The sequence below is a fragment of the Podarcis tiliguerta genome, assembly GCF_965153285.1.
Source record: "Podarcis tiliguerta genome assembly, chromosome: 4".
In the NCBI taxonomy this organism is placed as follows: Eukaryota; Metazoa; Chordata; class Lepidosauria; order Squamata; family Lacertidae; genus Podarcis; species Podarcis tiliguerta.
Genome location: NC_139537.1, coordinates 26,810,817 through 26,831,147, shown reverse-complemented (window position 1 = coordinate 26,831,147; position 20,331 = coordinate 26,810,817). Strand labels below are relative to the sequence as shown.

The 20,331-nt window shown below is 42.3% G+C and overlaps 1 protein-coding gene across 8 annotated transcripts in view; it reads left to right on the top strand.

The window, feature by feature from the left end:
• The window catches only part of STARD13 (StAR related lipid transfer domain containing 13), a 218,720-nt gene that overhangs the window by 171,698 nt on the left and 26,691 nt on the right, over positions 1–20,331 (top strand). For all 8 annotated transcript variants that reach the window (XM_083437014.1, XM_083437012.1, XM_083437016.1 and 5 more), the window contains 3 exons: positions 10,910–12,303; positions 12,898–13,071; positions 18,667–18,826. In XM_083437014.1, the coding sequence (XP_083293140.1) occupies positions 10,910–12,303; positions 12,898–13,071; positions 18,667–18,826 (1,728 nt within the window). The remainder of the gene's footprint in view (positions 1–10,909; positions 12,304–12,897; positions 13,072–18,666; positions 18,827–20,331) is intronic.

Genomic DNA, 20,331 nt, shown 5'->3' with positions numbered 1-20,331 from the left:
CTGTAAACTTCAGTACATGTGTATCTGCAGCTATTTGAAATGATATTACTCAAATATACCTTACAGGTATCTGGACAACATCTTCTTAAACCATTCAAATGCAGTGGCACAGGCATATCTCACACTAAAATGCAAATGTGTGGTCTTCTTGTAAAGAACATATTGGTTACAAACATTTTTGACAGCCAGGGATCATCACCCAGCTTAACAGGCACGCTCAGGGAGTGTCAAGAAAAAGCACATAATTGTATTTCTGATGGAGAATTGAGCTGTTGCCAATGTCTTTTAAAGCTGGGGATCATTACCAATGTCATTGCACTCGAGTTATTGAAGAAGATATCAAGGAAAAAGAGAAACCAGGAAAAAACAACAACCATACTTTAAAATTACCTCAGCTTTCTAAGCATCTGGGTAGGCTTGCCTAAACAAGAATGTTTTTAGCAGGCGCTGAAAAGCGTACAGCTTGATTTTTCCCATCCATTTCACCGCTGCGCCCAAGCAATGGCCCAGGGACTCCACAGCCCCTCCCTATTCAGATGTTATGGAGAAACAGAGTTGAGTGTTATCAACATGCCGATGGTCAGCCTCGCCCTGAAACTCCTAATGACCCCTCCTAATGGCTTCATGTAGATATTAAATAGCACCACTATAAGTACACATTTGTGTAACTTGGATTTCAGCATGCTTAATTTTATAGAAAAGTTATAAGCCTTGTGGTGTTTTTAAGGACATTAATATATATATTGATATCAACACCATTGTTCTGTAGGGGATGGCACTGCGCTACTCACCTGACCTCCATTTAATTACATCGCCAGTAGAGGGGGAAGCATGCAGCCGTGCTGAGGTTCACACACTGAAAGCTCGCCAGCACAGCCAGTCCAGTGCTCCTACTGGTGCGCTTGCGCCCTGCCAACCTCCCTGTGACCCACTAGAGGTCAGGGGAGTAGCAGTGCTCTACCATGCCATGCATGACTTAGTGTTACACATACGTTTGTTTGTTGTCTGTCTGTTAGAGAGAGCCTCTGAATAAGACCTCTTGGCTGAAATACATTGTGCTATTAATAAATATTCATCAGCACTTTGAAATGCCGTCTCTCTTTTTGCTGTCTTTCAATCCACTTCCTCCTGCCCTCTGTTGTCTTCTGCTCAGAATTATTTGAGAGTCTTGAACGCACTTGCATAGCAGAAACTGTGGGAGAGAGACTTTGACAAAAGAACAATTCTCAACAGGCTTCTCAAAATGCAAGGGCAAAATACATGTTGTTTAGTTAAGAAGGTACTCACCTCACAGTGTTGTCTGATGCCATGTGACTATAAGACATGATCCACTGCCAGATAAAAAGCCGATAACATTTTTCCAATTTTTGTGTGTGTGTGCTGACTTATTAAAATAAAGCTCGTCATGTTTACAACCTCCTTGTGTAATACAGGCATTATTTAAGGCTTAAGGGGTTTCAGCAAGGAATGCAGAAAATGTCTTGTGATGTGGGGAATTTTGTAACAGAGCCAACAACCTTTTATTTACAAGGCACACCCCTCCCAGGGGCACTTTCTAATCAGTAGTTAGCATAGTGTAGTACATTGCCTCTTGAGAGTCCCATGGACTGCAAGAAGATCAAATCTATCCATTCTGAAGGAAATCAGCCCTGAGTGCTCACTGGAAGGACAGATCCTGAAGCTGAGGCTCCAATACTTTGGCCACCTCATGAGAAGAGAAGACTCCCTGGAAAAGATGTTGGGAAAGATGGAGGGCACAAGGAGAAGGGGACGACAGAGGATGAGATGGTTGGACAGTGTTCTTGAAGCTACCAGCATGAGTTTGATCAAACTGCGGGAGGCAGTGGAAGACAGGAGTGCCTGGCATGCTCTGGTCCATGGGGTCATGAAGAGTTGGACACGACTAAACAACAACAACAGTACAGTGCCTTAAGAAACATTGCACACTTCTGATTCTCTCTCAGGAGGCTTAATTCTTCTCAGTGTGGTATAGTGGTTAAGAGCAGTAGTCTCATAATCTGGTGAACCGGGTTCGCTTCCCCGCTCCTCCACATGCAGCTGCTGGGTGACCTTGGGCTAGTCAAACTTCTTTGAAGTCTCTCAGCCCCACTCACCTCACAGAATGTTTGTTGTGGGGGAGGAAGGGAAAGGAGAATGTTAGCCGCTTTGAAACTCATTTGGGTAGTGATAAAGCGGGATATCAAATCCAGACTCCTCTTCTTCTCAGTGGTGTTACTGATGGTGGCAGTGCTTAGAATGGGGCAGGCGACAAGGGAGGATAATGGAATGGGGTGCATCCCCATTTCTTCTCGGCTGGACCTAAGATGGACGTCATTGTGTCTGGCCTAATTTGAAATGAAATACCTCCCTTGTCTCCTCACTCCCTTTCAGGACTGGTAGTTTAGGGCCACAGTCTAAAACACACTTCAGATTAAAGATAAAATGTGTCTTCATAGTGCTGCAACCCCAACCCTCAGATGAGCATACCGGCAGATTGAATGTTGGCATCTGCCTTGGCCCCATCTGCCTGCTCATGCCTTCACTTGCCTACGGTTGTTGTCTCCTCCGCCTCCTCTTCCTGTTGGAAAAAGTTAGCAAAGCGCCCTGCACCCAGGTTCCTAAATACGGAGGAGAATGTGCTGCTTCCATTTCAGACCCTCCACTCTGGAGTGTTTTTTTAAATTTATCCAGCTGGAAACAACAGCAGGAGTGAGCAGGCAGGGAGAGGTAAGACGGGTGAACGTGAGCAACTTTTGATTTGCTGGTATGCTTGTCTGACACTTGAGTTGTGGCTAAGGAAAGCACTGTGGCCTGATAGCTTGTTTCACATCTCTCTTCATCGTAGGCACTTGGTCTCAACGGGCTCAGTCATTGCACCTCAGTCTTCCTCCCCTTACTCTGCTGCCTCCCTGTGTCAAATTTTAGAGTTTTGAAAAATCTAGGACAGCAACGTGTTCTTTTATTTTGTGTGTGTGTGTAACTGAAATTGCTTCTTTCTCCTTCTGAGATTAGTCACATTGATGATCGTAGCCAATCAGCAATCACCTCATAGATAAAGGGATGCCACAATGTAGTAAGTCTTGATGTAGAGCTTGCACCCATGTAAGTGTTCATATAATTTCAAGCGTAGCCAGCCAGGGTTGACATAACTGAGAACAAGTGAAGGCAACTGAAAATGAGAACGAAAAAGATAAAAGCAAAGACCAGAAAAGCCTTATCTTACAGTGTAGATAAGGAGGCAGATATGCAGAATTGGAAATAATCCTAGAATATTGGTAACATGGGGTGCTTTGGGATGGAGAAGGTTGCAAGTGGCATATACGCTGGATAAACATTCCTAACATCTGCAGTCCACATTATGAGATGCAGGTGTTACAGTGCAAGTCAGCTGTGGTATTAGCTACCTGGTGCCTCTTCCTCAAGATACCATTTCCCCCGACTTCCTGCTTAGTGCTACAGTCCCCAGCGGAAGCTGCTGTTTGGTTGTGGCCTCAGAAATCAGTTGCTGACAAAAAAAAACAAAAAATAATAAATATGGCTAGGCAGTGACTCACAGTTATTTTATAGGTCTCTCTTCCACTGCATATCTGTAAGGATGGAAAATATCTCTTCACATAATGGTTACTGCCTCTCTTAACAACTCTGTTTGCCATTTATTATGTCTGGGGCATAAAGCCAAGCAAGCACTGATGGTTAGAAAGCTTGGAACAGTTATATTCCACATCTCCTTGAATGTCTCAGAAAAACAGCAGTCAATTAAGTTGCTGAATGGCCTAGCACTGAAGGCCAGTCAAAGATGGAAGGTACAAATGGGTCACTGCAAGGCATTCTGGGAGAGAAGATGAGGCAAATCTGTAATCCAATAGAAATCAGTGGGGAAATTAACACATAGTTCTACATAACAAACTGTTAGCGCCTGACATTAAACTTCATTTGAAGCATATTCTTATGTTTTGAAATTCCCTTGAATTGCCCTTAAGTTATTTGGATAGACACACAGCTGCAGTTGGAATGACTGCCTTCCCCAGCTGTACGGTCACAGCCCTTGTGAAGGAAAAAATGTGGGAAAATCCATTAAGAGAGCTACACTCATGCATTCTGCTGGCACCCACATCCACCTGAGGAAACAATGTTTTCAGTTCTAGTTTTCTTCTATTTTTAACCAGCTCTAAAGATGCTAAGTATAGAACGTTCTTTCTGAGCCTTTACAATTTGGCAAACACTGTCGGCCTTCCTGAGCTAAGCCTTCAGCTCATTCATAATGGAGAACTGTGCACACATTTTTGTTACTCGTCTAGCTGTGTCTTATCCTAAAAACAGAAAGCGCATGCGGAAGTTGAGTGAAGTCAAGCTTCCTGGCTGAGCAGCTATTGGAAACCGAGTCTCCATAGTAGAAGTCTAACGTTCTAACCACGGGACCTCACTAGTTTTTAGCTGTATACAGAGGACTTGTGGATATAAGGAGCCAGCGTGGTGTAGTGGTTAAGAGCGGTAGTCTCCTAATCTGGGGAACCGGGTTCGCGTCTCCGCTCCTCCACATGCAGCTGCTGGGTGACCTTGGGCCAGTCACACTTCTTGAAGTCTCTCAGCCCCACTCACCTCACAGAGTGTTTGTTGTCAGGGAGGAAGGGAAAGGAGAATGTTAGCCGCTTTGAGACTCCTTAAAGGGAGTGAAAGGCGGGATATCAAATCCAAACTCTTCTTCTTCATCATCAGTGTGCAACTCTAACCACTCTGAAGGCAATATCACTGATGGGCCTGACCCTTGGCTTCACTCAGCACTGTGGCTACTTTCCTTGACCACTGTATTGTCTTGGATTCAGACATAAAGGGGGTAGGGGCAATCATTGATAGGCCACACATGAACGCACACTGTCTGTGGGCAATGTGTTGTGTGGTTCAAATTCAAGGGATCAGGTGTACTTTGTCAGTGCTTCAGACATCTGCGGTCACAGGCGCCATCTTAAGAGGATTGAGGGGGCTCATGCGTGACACTGCATGATGTCATGATGTCATGTACATGATTCTGCAACATCATGTGGATAAGTTATGTGACACCCTGACATTGTGCAATGCTATGAGGAGCCATGATGCAGAACTGAACACCCTGTGAATATTGAAGGGTCTCAGCTCCCTCAAAAAATACTCTGTGGGGGCTTAAACTGCCTAGGAACAGGCACTCCTGTCTGCTGTGCAGATAACTCAGAGTGTTTCACTCTGTGCTGGCACACCCTGATTATGAGGACCAATGAAGGCTGAGCAATCCATATAGCAAGTTCCTCAGAACCAAGCATGGGGATGTCCTGGGGGGGCAAAGTTAGCTACTCCTTCGCAGGATAATCCCTGTGAGCATTGCAGCGCTGTGCTGGGGAGCGTGGGAAAGCATTTAGCTTTGCCCTTTGTCACACACAGAGATTGCACTGGAAGGCTGCAGTGCATCATTTGCTAACCGTGAACTCAGTTCTGCAAGTGCCAGTTCTTATGCAGCCAAAATGGCAATATTCATGCACGAGGAGGAGCAAGCCTGAGAGAAGCCCAGGTGTAAAATTGCCACTGCGAGATAACAAATTCCTTTCATACCGGACAATGGTTTGCTATCTCAGCTGTATTGTTAGTGAATAAAGTCAAATATATCATCATGCTCGGTGATAATTAGTGTCATTTTTGGCAGTTTTCTCAGCTGAAAGGGCCAACTGATTACACATAGAAACTGGCTTGTGCTCTTTATTGTTAGATATAATTTTCAGAACAGAGTCAAATTACATTGCCAGCTAGCTTGTTTAACTTGGGATTATCTTTAATTCTGCCAGCACAGACTATTGTCAGCCACAGTAGCTGCGTTTGGATGATGACACCCCTGCTTAATAAGCTGAGATATGAGTGAACCTTCCCCCACTCCCAACCCCAATGCTCAAAACCCCATTGATTACCCCTTCATGCAAGTCATGATTAAGCAAGGAAGTTTCTTAATTGACCATAGTTTCCTGTTTTTTTTTTCTGAATTGGGAAACTACAGTTACCAGCTTCACACAGGCCAGAGTATTAAATCAAGTTCAATAATATTCTGGATTGTTCTGATACTGGCAATAATAGTTTGGTGGTTCAGACAAAACAGGAGGCTCCAGTTTGTCAAAGCCCTCCCGGTTTGTTCTCTCCTGTCACAAGAAGGAGGTGCAAAGGGATTCTATGTAGTGGGAAAAGCCTTGCTTATCTCTCAGTAGATAATTTCAGTGTAGACATAATTGAGCATCATCTGACTTTCAAAGGTTCCCTGAATCCCTAGAATAATGTTCAAAACAGCATCACTTCTGTATCCCAAGAGTATTCTTGGGGAGCCGTGTGATAGTGCTAAGTAAAGGTGCAGATTATCTAATGGAATGCTTATATTTTTGTGTGGCATGATGTTTGTAGATAATAATCTGCTGGGCCAAAGACCCAACCCAGCCCCTAGAAAAATTTTATCTGTCCCCATCAAATTTGAATAAATATGACACGGTAATTTAATTTTTTACTACCTTATCTTTATTCAAATTTTAGCAGGGACCCTTATAAGATTGTGGGAGGTTTATAATTTAAACACTTCTAAATTATGGTGATAGACGAAGCTGCAGATTTTCTGCATGTTGGATGGAAATATACGGCTGTTAAAAGTTGTTGGCTGAATTAGATTTATGAAAATGCTATGTTTACTTTTGGATAGTAATTTTCTTGGGAATTTGAGTGGCTAATTGAAATGGGCTTAGTCTGATATTACAGAGTGATCCGAACCTACTGAGTGACAGAGATACCATTGTATCTGCAAGTCTAGCAACTCATGGTGGTGAAAGGTGGGAGTCGGGCAGATCAGGTCTGATCCCTGTGTCGCGCAGCAATTGGGCCTAGATCAGGTCCTCTACTCATTCTATCAGTGCAAGAGTTTCCGCTTGCCAGACAAAACAGTTGACCTCCTCACACATGATGTTCTGGGGTTCTCCTGACCCCCAGAGCCAATTTGGAGGTGTGGGCGGAGGAGAGAGGGGGAAGCCCCGTGGTGCTGCAAGACTCATTGCAGTAGCTCCCACGAGCATAACTCTTTTGTCAAATCCAGCCCTGTATAAGAACCTGGGAAGGAAGGCGCACATGACAAAAGAATTCGCTTAACATTAATTTGACTTTGACCTCTCCAATTATTTCTAAGGAACGTAATCTATCGCTTCCTCTCCCAGCCACAGCAAGTCCTGAAAAACCCTCTAGGAAGGTTCAGTAGAACCCTCCTGAGCAATGTGGGGTTGGGCATGGGGGTGGGAAGTTGTGGGGAGGGGAGAACAATGAAAATCAGTCTTGGAGCCATATTATGATTATGATTATGATTATGATTATTTTATTTTGTACCCTGCCCATCTGACTGGGTTGCCCTGGCCACTCTGGGCCACTTCCAACTGATATAAAAACATAATAAAATATGAAAAGGAAGTTCATGGAAGGAAAGCTTCCTGTCCCTTCCTTACCCCACGCAGCATCTATCCCCAGCCCACACTGTCAGGGAAGGCCCCTGACCCCCCAGAGAGTTTTTTTAGGTGGGGCAGGGGGGCAGATTGGATGGAAAACTTACTTACTGTAAATTTTGTTAATTTGTGTAGGATCCAAGCCCATGTCTTTAAAATAAAAATAAAAAGATCTGGTGACTTCAGTTTATGGGCTAAAGCTTTCCTTCTAAGAGTGGTAATTCTTTCCAGGATGACGATAGTTTCCAACGTCCATAAATAATTGTATGAATTTACAGAGCACTGAAAAACGTAGGTCCTAGGTATCTTAGAGAATGCCTAAACACTTGTATTCCAGCTCAGTCACTGAGATCGTTTGCAGGAGCATGGTTAGTCATCCTCCGAGTTGGCAAGGTTCATCTGACAGCAGCAAGAAACAGAGCGCTTAGGGTCATCAACCCGTTTCTATGGGATGCTCTGCCAATAGCGATTCAGTGGCCACCTTCTGTTTCAATCCTTAAACATCTGCTGAAAACCTCTGTGCTGCCAAGCTTATGGAGCCATTTAAGAAAAATCTATTTGCCATAGTTTGTTGATCTCTGATTAAAATTTTTACATGGTTTTTACTGTAGATATGTATGTTTGCTATAAATGGCTTTGGTTTTGTTTCTTAAGAATAGAGATAATGAACATATTTTTATAGATAAATAAATTGGATTTTCCCAGCCAATTCTGTTCTACAAACACACAGCATGTAGTGCAAAGCATGGGGCTTTGCGGTGGGCAGTTAGTGTGTAGTCCACAAAGTCCATATACAGACGTACCTTGGAAGTCGAATGGAATCTGTTCCAGAAGTCCGTTTGACTTCCAAAAGGTTCAGAAACCAAGGCACGGCTTCTGATTGGTTCCCGATTGCGCAGGCATGCCAGAAAAAAATAGCGGAAGCTGCACCAGACGTTTGGCTTCCAAAAGAATGTTCGCAATCCAGAACACTCACTTCCAATTTTCGATCGTTCGGGAGCCGCAACGTTCAACTCCCAAGGCATTTAGGAGCCAAGGTACGACTGTTCTGTCCACAAAGAGTTGATTCCAAGCACAATTTTGCAGAAGCAGCAGCTGCTTCCTTGTATGTTAATAGGACACAGCTATCTCTGGATATAAGAATGATGGGAAGGACAAGGGAAGGCTATGTACTATGTGGAGGACATAGTTAAACTACAGGGTTGGCTCCTGCAAGATGTAAGGATAGCCACTAGCTTCAGTGGCTGAGACAAATGAATGGATGGCAAGGCCATCAGTTGCTACTTGCCACAATGACTATGCTGTGGTTTCACAGCTGGGGACGGTATGTCTCTGAATACCAGTTGCTGGAAACCACAGGAGCGGAAGTGTACGGTCCCAGTAGCAGACTTTCCACAGGTCAGTGAGAACTGGCCTGATCCAGCAGAGGGATTATTTCTTATGTTCTTAGGTTAATGTGCAAATGGTATTAATTGTTTGATTCCCCCTCCCCCCTTATTTATAGGCTGTTGTGGTTTTGCTATGATTATAGTGATAGTAATATTTGCTCTTTTTTAATTTTATTATTATTGTGAGCCAACATTGCTGTTGGAAAAGCGGGAATCAAATATCAAAGTGCAAACTCACAATTTAGATCCATGGTTCCCAGTTCTAGATGTTAGGCATACGGGAATAGCATTCATCTATAATGGATAGTGTGCAATACCCGTAGGTGGCTAGTTTACTAAAGCTTTGCTTATAGCTCTCTTGAGTTTAAAGCCAATGTGTTTTTGTTCAACAAACAATCCCACATAGTTTCTGATGGAATGTGGAACTCATTTCCCACCCACTTTAGTTGATGTTAAACAGTATCATAAGTTTTCCCTTTCCAAAACATGTTTTCTGTAGGTTTGGTGTATAGATATTATATTACCACCACCACTGTCCATATTCTCTGTGAACTGTTTCTCATCTTCCATTGTTCGTTTGACATTGTGCAGCACAGTCTATGCATGTTTACATGAAATTAAATCACACTGTTTAGGATTGCAGTCTTAAGAGGGGTATTTATATTTTATGTTTTAGGGCTGGTTGGTTGAGGGATTCTGGATTTATACCAAACCATGTATAGTTATTTCCCAATATGAGATTTAATTATATATAAATGGCTTCAGGATTACACAACCAGGTGTAACAACCTTCTGTGACTGTTGCAAGTGTGAATCAGGATGCACACCTGTATTTACACTGAACTGGTTTGCACGTAACACTAAACTGTGGTTTGGTGCTGTGAACATGCGCTAGAATGAATTCAAGTGAAGCTTTGGGTTTATACCCTCTGCTCCCCCTTCTTCTTTCATGCAGCCAGGAGCAGGACTTTGCTAGCATTTCATTTTTCATTTTTCATTGAAACAATCCTAGTTTAGCATTATGTAGAAATTAACTTTCTGACTGTAGGAAATAAGTTTCTAACAAGCCAACTTCAAAGCACAGCTGCTGCTGCTGCTTCTTCTTCTTCTTCTTCTTCTTCTTCTTCTTCTTCTTCTTCTTCTTCTTCACCACTCCACCTTTTTCCCTGACGGAACTCAGACTTTGTTTGTTTTAAAGCACAATCTCTGGTTCATACATAATATAAGACAGGATTCGTTGGAAGTGAAACTAAACAATAGTGGTGTCCTTGACTGCATTAGGAGGAGAGAGACATGCACAGGCTTGTTTACTCAGGCTCATTCATCCTTGTGCACTTAGCACTAAACCATGGTTTGATATGGTATGCAAACCAATCCATTGTGGTGCTCATATAAAGTTTATTGAACTTAACAAGGCTGTGCATCTGGGTCCACCAGTTGTTGCACTTGATGAGGTGCCCTCAATTACATCCCCAATAGTGTCAAGATAGGCTGCCTTTATGCTTTGACTTTGGGACTATTGTTGGATGTTTTCAGTTCTCAAATGACATTTGAGTTTTCTAATTATTAGTTAATATTATCATTAGAGTGAGAACAGAAACATCATGTCACTTGGCCACATGGGATGGGGTCATCCAATTAGAATTCGTGTGGCAATGCATTATACGTAATTTATTGTTCCAGCTGTTTCATTTTATTCCCCCAGTGATTTTATTTGGTAAATGTCCATGAGATTTTTACTTGTGAAGCTCTCAGGCAAGAGAGAGGGAGGGAGTGAGATAGTGCATTCCAAATGGATCTATTGAATGAGCTAATGTTGAAGGATATTGACTTCACAAAGAAACAGCTCTATTTGTGCATTTCAGAGCCTGTATTGGAATTTTAGAAAGTGAAGAAAGGAGGGCTGTAATCCATTATCTTTGAAAAAAAGAACAGTATCATCCAGCCTGCTTAACTTTAACTGCATCACAGGGTTTTTTTAAGTCTATAACGCTAAGAGGGGAAAGACATTCTATTTATCTATGTGCTGTTTTTCAGAGTGAAGACTCTGATGAAGAAGACCATTGTGCCATCAGTAACAAATGGACTTTCCAAAGGACGAGCCGCAGATGGTCTCGGGTGGACGACATTGACACCTTACTTCATCAGTCAGACAAGCATGGGTCCTTGGGGGACATTAAAATGAAAATCACCACCAGCAGTGAAAGTGTGCTTACTGACCTGAGCGAGCCTGACGTCTCATCTATTCACAGCGAGAGTAGTGGGGGAAGCGACCATCGGAGTCATTCTGGAGCCAGCAACCTTCTCAGGGAGACATTTGACTGTTCAGGACAATATTGTGTAGAAAACGCTCTTTTGTATAACTCCACCTCAGTTGGCACCACCCCTTACCATCCTCCAGAAGACTCTCATCACCTCGGCAATGAGAAACCAACACGGACCAGAGCTAAAACCTTTCTGAAGCGTATGGAGACACTCAAAGCCAAAGGGGCACATGGAAAATTGAAAGGCTCCACAAGGACTAGTAACTTAGTGATAGGCAGACCTGTTCTTCAGCATGAGCCAAAAGCCCTAAAGGATATGCAATGCGTCCAAATTGGGAATGGAAACCTCCAGAACATAACATCTCAAAACGCAGCCAAGCAAGCGTTTCCCTTCTCTGCTAAATCCAGCAGTGAGAGTAGCCAGTCAGAGATTAGCAGTAGTGGCATAAGTACTCCCTCCTTAAAGGAACGGAAATACCATGAATCAAATAAACGAGGCGGCATGTACCTGGAGGACCTGGATGTTCTTGCAGGAGCAGCACTGAGGCAAGTGATAGATCAGAATCGTAGAAATGAATTTCATTCCCAGGAGAACCTAGTTGTCCATATTCCGAAGGACCACAAACCTGGAACGTTTCCCAAGGCACTTTCCATAGAAAGCCTCTCCCCTACAGATAGCAGCAACCGTGTCAACTGGAGGACAGGCAGCATTTCTCTAAGCAGTCAGAAGTGCTCGACGCCCAAAGAGTCCAATCCCCTTGCTATCTGTCCAAAGGAGAGCCGAGTTAGCATTTATGACAACGTTCCAGGTTCTCACTTATATGCCAGTACTGGAGACCTTCTAGATTTGGAAAGGGAAAATCTCTTTCCTCATCTGGATGACATTTTGCAGCAGGTCAATGGGCTTCAAGAATCTGTAGACGACTGGTCCAAAAACATATTGCCAGAGCTGAAGAACAACGATCTATCCATTGGTGAATGTGGATCTTTATCATTCCGGTCACCAGTCAAGATTGCATTAGACTTTGAACAGAACTCTGTATCGGATGGCCGGACGACCCCTAGTGATATGGACAGAGATGGGACATCTCTCAATGAATCAGAAGCTACTGGTGTTAGGGACAGAAGAGATTCTGGTGTTGGAGCATCTCTTACAAGGCCAAACAGGTTTGTGCCCTTCAAAATAATTGGATATAGGTTTGAAAATCCTGCTTCATGTTCCAAAGTTCCAAAGATGATAGATGATAGATAGATAGATAGATAGATAGATAGATAGATAGATAGATAGATATAGATATAGGTATAGGTATAGATATGGATATGGATATGGATATAGATATAGATATAGATGATATAGATATAGATGATATAGATATAGATATAGATGATATAGATATAGATGATATAGATATAGATATAGTTATAGATATAGATAGATATAGAGTTTTTGGATAATACCATGTGGTCATGATGATGCACCACCTTCTTTGTGAATGGGATGCACTGGAGCAAAAGCAAATTGCAATTTTGTACTTTATGAACGTTAATCATACCTGTAATGTTTCTCAGACATATAGACTTTTTCAAATGGGTTGTTTTTATGTTAGTTAAATGTGGAGAGTAGTCTCTAGAAACAACCAGTATGGATGGACGGCAGAAGGAAATATTGTATACTTGCAGGTGCAAATCTCTCAGAGGCCTCAAACATAGCACCATAATCAGACATCTTATTCTGTTGCTTTTTACTTTGTTTGTCTAAAGGCGATTACGTTGGCACAGTTTTCAGATCTCTCACCAACTGTGCCATGCCATAGGATCACTGCAGATCAGCAGTCAGTCAGCTGCTCAGTTAAATCTGCTGCAAAAATTTTCCCTGCTTCGTCTTACTGCCATCATGGAAAAATACTCCATGTCAAACAAGCATGGCTGGACTTGGTGAGTACTAACATAGTTTAAGGCATTTGCACTTTTTCCAGCATACTGTTGTGATGAAGTCTAAAAATTATGTTCATCGTAAAATCAAGACAACTTGTTCCATCAGTATGCACTTTTGACATGGGGGAATCTTTTTGGTGAAGAGTTTAATATAGCCAAGGAATGGCTGTTGCAGCAGCTTTTCCCCCTATTTAATTAATTAATTAATTAATTCATTCATTCATTCATTCATTTAGTCTAAAGGTCATCCTTACAACCATGTTTTTTCTTTACTTGAAACGTACAGTACATTGGGCAATTTAGATTACACAGAGAGGGCTGATCAGAGGGAGGGTCTGGAAGGCTCATTTCGCCTGGACCTCAAACTGAAAGGGAAACTCAAATTTTAGCTTTTGATCAGTTTTGCAATTTTTTTTTTAATTCACAGCAGATCCAAATGTGGCGAGCAGATAATTTTAACTTTTGGTTGCGACTTTAAGCAAATAAGAGATGTGATTTGGTACAAAGACTTTCTTTTGTTGTTGTTGTCGTCGTCAACTGATGCAGAATTTGCCAAATTAAAGTGTTAAAAATGTTCCTAAATATTAATAAAAATGCAGAGGACATGATGACACAAGGTTACCCAGTGATGAACATGTCTTCTCAGTTTAGCTGATCATATAAACAAACTACTCCTAAGAAACATAGAAAGTTGCTTTCTGCTGAGTCAGATCATTGGTCCATTCTTTGCACTGACTTGGAGCAGCTGTTCCGGGTTTCAGGCAAGTGACACTCCTAGCCCTACATGGATTGAATCTGGAACCTTTTGCATGCAAAGCAGGTGCTCTACCTCTGAGCTATGACCCTTCCCCAAAGGCACTCTTTTTTTGGGTGACTTTTTGGTATGCTGTCAATTATTGTTGTTATTATTATGGCTAAAAAGGTAAAGGTAAAGGTACCCCTGCCCGTACGGGCCAGTCTTGCCAGACTCTAGGGTTGTGCGCTCATCTCACTCTATAGGCCGGGAGCCAGCGCTGTCCGCAGACACTTCCGGGTCACGTGGCCAGCGTGACAAGCTGCATCTGGTGAGCCAGCGCAGCACACGGAACGCCGTTTACCTTCCCGCTGGAAAGCGGTCCCTATTTATCTACTTGCACCCGGAGGTGCTTTCGAACTGCTAGGTTGGCAGGCGCTGGGACCGAACGGCGGGAGCGCACCCCGCCACGGGGATTCGAACCGCCGACCATGCGATCGGCAAGCCCTAGGCGCTGAGGTTTTACCCACAGCGCCACCCGTGTCCAAATAACCACCCGCGTTATTATGGCTAGGGGGTCTCAAAAGGTGTAAGTAGCCCCAGTCTCTCTGGACCTCTGAAAGGGCCCAATGACAGAAGCTTCATTTTGCTTTTATGCTGAAAACCCATTTTGTATTTCTAAAATTACAAAATTTCCTATTTCCATCTGTGGGAAGTGAACTAATGGTCCAAGGGTCCATGCCAAGATTGTTATCTCATCAGGAAGAGAAGCTTTGGCTATTTAAGCATTATACACATGTTGTGGTGCTGTAGAGATGTTTAGAGCAGTGGTTCTCAACCTGTGGGTCCCCAGATGTTGTTGGACTATAGCTCCCATCATCCCTGAGCTCTGGCCTTGCTAGCTAGGGGTGATGGGAGTTGTAGTTCAACAACATCTGGGGACCCACAGGTTGAGAAAGGCTGGTTTAGAGGGTGGCAACACCTCTGTGCACCTCCATTCAGGACCAAGGGCAGCACCCAACATTCCATTAGTGCAATGATTCCCACTTGTGCAACAGAGCTTTCCCCTCCTCTTCTCTCCCCACGTGCACCATGCTTCTTCCCCAAACCTTCAGAGGGTTGAGGGAAACCCAAGAACAGTTTTAGAAGGCGCACAGGGGAAGAAGAGAGAGAGTTCCATTGCACAAGTGGAAAGCCTTCTGTTGACAGAATGCATTAGCCCTACAATGCCAAATACTTGCTTAATTAGAAATATTGATAGAACTGGTGCGAGTTTTCAGAGATCGCCTTATTGTGTTACATGGGTCTAAACCCAAATCTGAGTGTTTAACAGGGGCAGTGCTGGAGCAATTACAGTGCCAGTTTACAGCTATTTATGTTCATTGTGCAAAATTAGTTGGCATTCTCATTACAGAAGTTTCAGGGGTTTTGTTCTTTTGCTACCTAAAGGGTAAAAGGTCAATTAGGCAGGGAATAGTGATGTGTCTACTCCCATCCCACTACGAGATCCTAAAATGTGTGGCAAGTAAATGGAAGGGCATGGAACATTGAGGGTAAATTCCTTTTTAAAAAAAAATTAAAATAATAATAGTAAAATATAGATATAATACATTAATAATCCTACCCTTAATTTTAAAAAACCAGCAACAGTATTGGTTAGGAATTATATCAATGAAAATAATACATAGAATTACATATTATCTTGACGTTTCATATTCCACAAATTTATAAACAAACTCCACATTTCAATAAACTTAACTTATTATATGCAAGTTTTGTTAGACATACTAAAGCTCCTACACATTCATACCAGGGTGATATTAAAATGGTTCTCCGCGGTTTCCAGGATGCTGCTATCACTGCCTTGCTACTATGAGTAAACTGTCGATGTGGGTGAATTATGAACCAAAAGTTGGATCTCCCTAGAACAAGATCAGAGAATCAGTTGGGCGTACTATGCAGCCATCTAAGTATGTCATGCAGCATAAAATACTGGGGACAAATTTAGTTTGGAATCTGGAACTGACACAGACTGCAGCACAGCAGCACAGATTATTAATATTCTTTCTTGCTGTAGTCAGTATCACTTCTGTCATCTACACTGAGGTTTTCTGCCACAATATCATCTTCATGAAATGGCATTCAGATCTCTTCCTCTGCATTTATTAAAGATTTCAGAGATGAGGGCGCTTGGGCATGCATTTGTGAGTTTCAGTTTTCTAGCCATGGTCTTGTAGATTGCGCAGAGAGAGGCTTACTTAAAGTAGCTCAGTTCCAGAGTCTACAAATAAAATTTGTCCACAGTAATTGTTCTAACATAACATATTCTGGCTGAGTACTTTATAGCATTAGCTGGCATCTTAGTGGCCTCTGTGAGAGTGCTAAGGATTATTGCTCTCATTTTACAGCCAAAGGCAAGGAGAGCAGAGTTGTTACTGTTGGTTCTAGTCACCCAGGAAGCATAATTCAGAAAGGCTGCCTCAGAGCACTCCCAGTAGATTCCATGTCTGCAGTAGTAGTAAAACTATAATAAAAAATAATCAAGAGAAATAAATACAGGCACCACGTTTGTAACCAAACTTCCCTTAAATTAATGGAATGGCTTTGCAGTTTATATGTTGTACCATGTACTTGTTCAACTGCAAAGTAATATTTAGAGATTTGTGCTAGATATCAGCCATTCAGAAAATATACAGTGCAGAGAGAATTATCCGTCAAGTTAAATAAAGAGGAAAGAGAAGAGGCTGAAAGATAATAATAATAATAGCAATGGAGGTGATGAATCATAGGATGTGAGTGTCCAGATCTTCTGATTTGCTACACTCTTCCCTCTTCACATGTTAACCTCTCAGGACATCCTGATGGATGAGTAGCTAACCCTGTCACTGTTTGCCATGAGAGAGGAACGTATGTGTGATGCCTGCTCCAGTGAGTGGCCTGGAATGTCTCTTGGTCCAGTGGCAGTAGCTGTGAAGCATTTGGAGATAACATCTAGGCCAAATATCGATTTTCCAGCAACAAGCAAAGAAGGCTGCCTCTGGGGCACTGACCCAAGAGAAAAAGAAGGGATCTCATTCTCTGTCATTGTCTTCCAGCTTCCACCACCTGAGGCAGATGCTTCGCTTAAGTCAGACTATTTGTCCATCTAGCCCATAATAATTTGCTACGCAAATTAGTCTCAGAGTTCTTTCCCATCATCGGCTATGTGTGCTCCTTTTACAACTGAAGATTCAGGGAACAGAATTTGGATCTTCCAACATTCAACGCATGTGCTCTCCTACTGAACTGTAGAGTCTCCCCAAAAGCAGGAGATCCCCATCAAGAGTTGGACCCAGTTCTCCTGCATGACAGGAGAAGATAACTGGCGACTAGGGGGGCAATCCAAACTTTAGGCAGGCAGTACTTCCATTGGGAGGATAAGTAAATTGCAGAGGTCATTAGGGCTATTCTGAGCTGGGTGGAGAGAGGCCTTTGCCCCATCCAGCTGCCCCCTCACAGCAATTGGGGGCATTGGTTGGAATCCTAACTTTCTACTTGAGCAGGCCCCTGCCGCTGCCTCTGGTTGCCCTGGGCCCGTTAGGTATCTCCACCTCTCTTGTACTCCCCACATGGCTTCTTTTGACCGTGTCTGCCTTCCCACCTCACACAGCTGAAACTTGCTTCAGTTCCACTTAAAATGATGTTTCTCACAAAGGTACATCTGTGGCGTTTCTATGGCCTGCATTTGTTTGCTTCAGAAATAAAAACTCACTGAACTGAAGCAGAACCCTGAGAGTTTCCCCATAATCCATTATTTGAGCTTCGAATTTGGCATGTAATGTTCCCTCACTGTAATTCTAAAATTGAATGGTAATGATAAATCATGCAATTTGAGATTACAGACATAATGAGCCACACTGAGGAAATTAACTCTACATGCTTTCAAGTTTAATCTTCTGCCATTATTTATTGCACTTCAAGTTGTCAAGCATTTTCTAAGGAAGTGTGTCGGGCTCAGCTAGTTGAAAGCTGTGTTGCTGAGGATGCTCTCTTGTAGAACAAATATGTTTGATTGCCAATGGCAGTTCCACTACCGAGAGCATAAAATGTGCAAAACGTAAAGCCTCTATAAATTCTGCTGTAGGAACGAAACCTATTTGCTCCCAGTTAACTCTTTCCTTTTTCCATCTTTGCTGCTCCTTTTATCAAACCCTCCTATTCTGCTCCTGGAAAACTAGAGAAATGCAGTGACTAAGTTCATCTTCCATACAGAGCCCATGTCATCGAAAGAGAAGCAAATGGCCAAAACAAAACACTTATGGGAAAGAAGCAGGTCATTAAATGTGGTGTGCATCTTTGGGGGTTAGCTGGAATTATATGTAATGTAAACCAGCCAAAGTAAAGAAAAGGTTGTTTGCTGCCCCTACTATAACCTATGCTAGCTATGCACTACCTCCAGTGTTGGAAACATCAGGCCTTTGAGGAGCAGCTACTGGGAACCACAAGTGAGCAGAGAGCTTTTGCATGCAAGTCCTGTATGCAGGCATCTGGTTGGCAACTGTGACAACTGGATACTGGACTACGTAGACCTGTGATTTGATCCAGCCAGACTTTTCTTATGCTCTTATGTTTTTCTTTTGGTTCCTGTTCAATCCTCATTCTGTAGCAACCCAGTGGCTACATAGGGAATGTTGGTGTGGGTTATTGATTGATTGTGGGTGTGAGAATTGACTAGGCTGTTATTTTTCTGCAAATGTGTGACTTCGACAGCACCTACACACTGTGTGATCAGGGAGGAATGATGTATGTCCACCATAGAGATAGGTAGTTTTTATAGGATAGTTGTGTTGTTTTTTTATTTGTACTGTTATTATCATCATTAGGTCTGTCCCAAAGTTCATGAAGAGGATGAAAGTTCCAGACTACAAGGATAAAAACATATTTGGTGTGCCTTTAATAGTTCATGTGCAAAGAACAGGGCAGCCCCTTCCACAGAGCATACAACAAGCGCTGCGCTATTTACGCAACAATTGCCTGGATCAGGTAGGTTCTTCATTTCTGTAGGTTTATGAGCATACAAACTCCTATAGCAGCTTTTCCCCAGCTAAAACTATACGAGGTGGGTTTTTATGCTTTTGGTTTTATTGTTTGGACTAGCATAATATCCCTTCAAGGATGACTAGACAGTTTTAAAGATTTAGTAGTGTGTACTAGCCCTATTGCTGCCATTAAAAATTATTATTTACGTAGCACACTTTAATTTGAGAATGCTTTACTGTCTTTATTGTGCTTGCCCTTGCCGCAACCCTAGAAAGTATGGAACCGTTAGTCCCATTTTACAGATAAACAATTGACTGTTGTTTGTAGAACTAAAATGTTGTCTCTTCTAGCATACAGAATGGCATTGGTCTTAAGGCTACTATTCATGTATATTTGGTTGTGGACACACCCAGAAATTAATCTCTATGTTCCCTTTGCCGAAATCTTTATATATATATATATATAATTCTTTTTATTAGGTTCTTTTTTAAGACAAAACCATACAAAATAAAAAAACAAAAACACACAAACAAACAATAAATACAAAGAGAAAAAAGAGAAAGTGAGAAGAAAGAGAAAACAACATATCACAAACAAACCCAGATCAATTCATAGCCACACATTGATTGACTTCCCTTCATCTCAGTTTGGGCTATATAACCCCCTTTGCCGAAATCTGAAGCTTTTTAGCAGAAGACATCAGAAAAAGTAGTAGATGAAACAAACTCAATCGTTTTATGGATAGAGGTTGTCTTCTGAGAATCTTGAAGGGCAACGAATCCCCATCTCCACATTCTGGTCTTAGAGACATGCACAACCTTTATTAAAAAGGAGTTAGCTGCATCAGTAATATATTATTAATTCAGTTACCCACTCTGACCTGTTCTCTTACAGTAATAATTACCACCAGTGGGCTTACACTACCAAGAAAAAAATGCTTACATCTCATTACTACTGGGTTTTCAGTAGCATATCTGGGAGTTCAGTTTAGCAGTTCCAAAGAACAAAAAATAAATAAAAAGGTCAGACAAAAATCATTGAACAATAAGAGAGATTAGCAGCATCAGGGTGTAATGCAGCAAGAGATTTAATTCTGCTTCCATGGAATCTGATCCTTGCTTCTGATTCAAGTATAATTGAGAGAGACTTATTTTAAAGTGAGCTTCAAGTGGCGTGTTGTGCTCTGACCTTTTGGCTGGCCACACCAGAGCATTGAGAAACCGTATGGGCTAATGCTTTTCCTCTGCTGTGTGTGATGAGAAAAGCATTTTTAAAAAGAGGGGGAGAGAGAGAGGAAGAGAGCCAGTGTGTAAATACTGGCTGCAAGCTAAGGCAGTGCCATTTACCAACATTCCCAAATGTCTGCTCCACCAGCCACATGCCATTTTGAAAGCAATTGTATAAATGTTCCCAAAGAGTGATGGTCTGGAAGACCTGCTGTGCATGAGCACGAAGCAGTGGATATGTGCAAAAAAGCTCTGGATCGAGGGCACATACATTATTTTTCA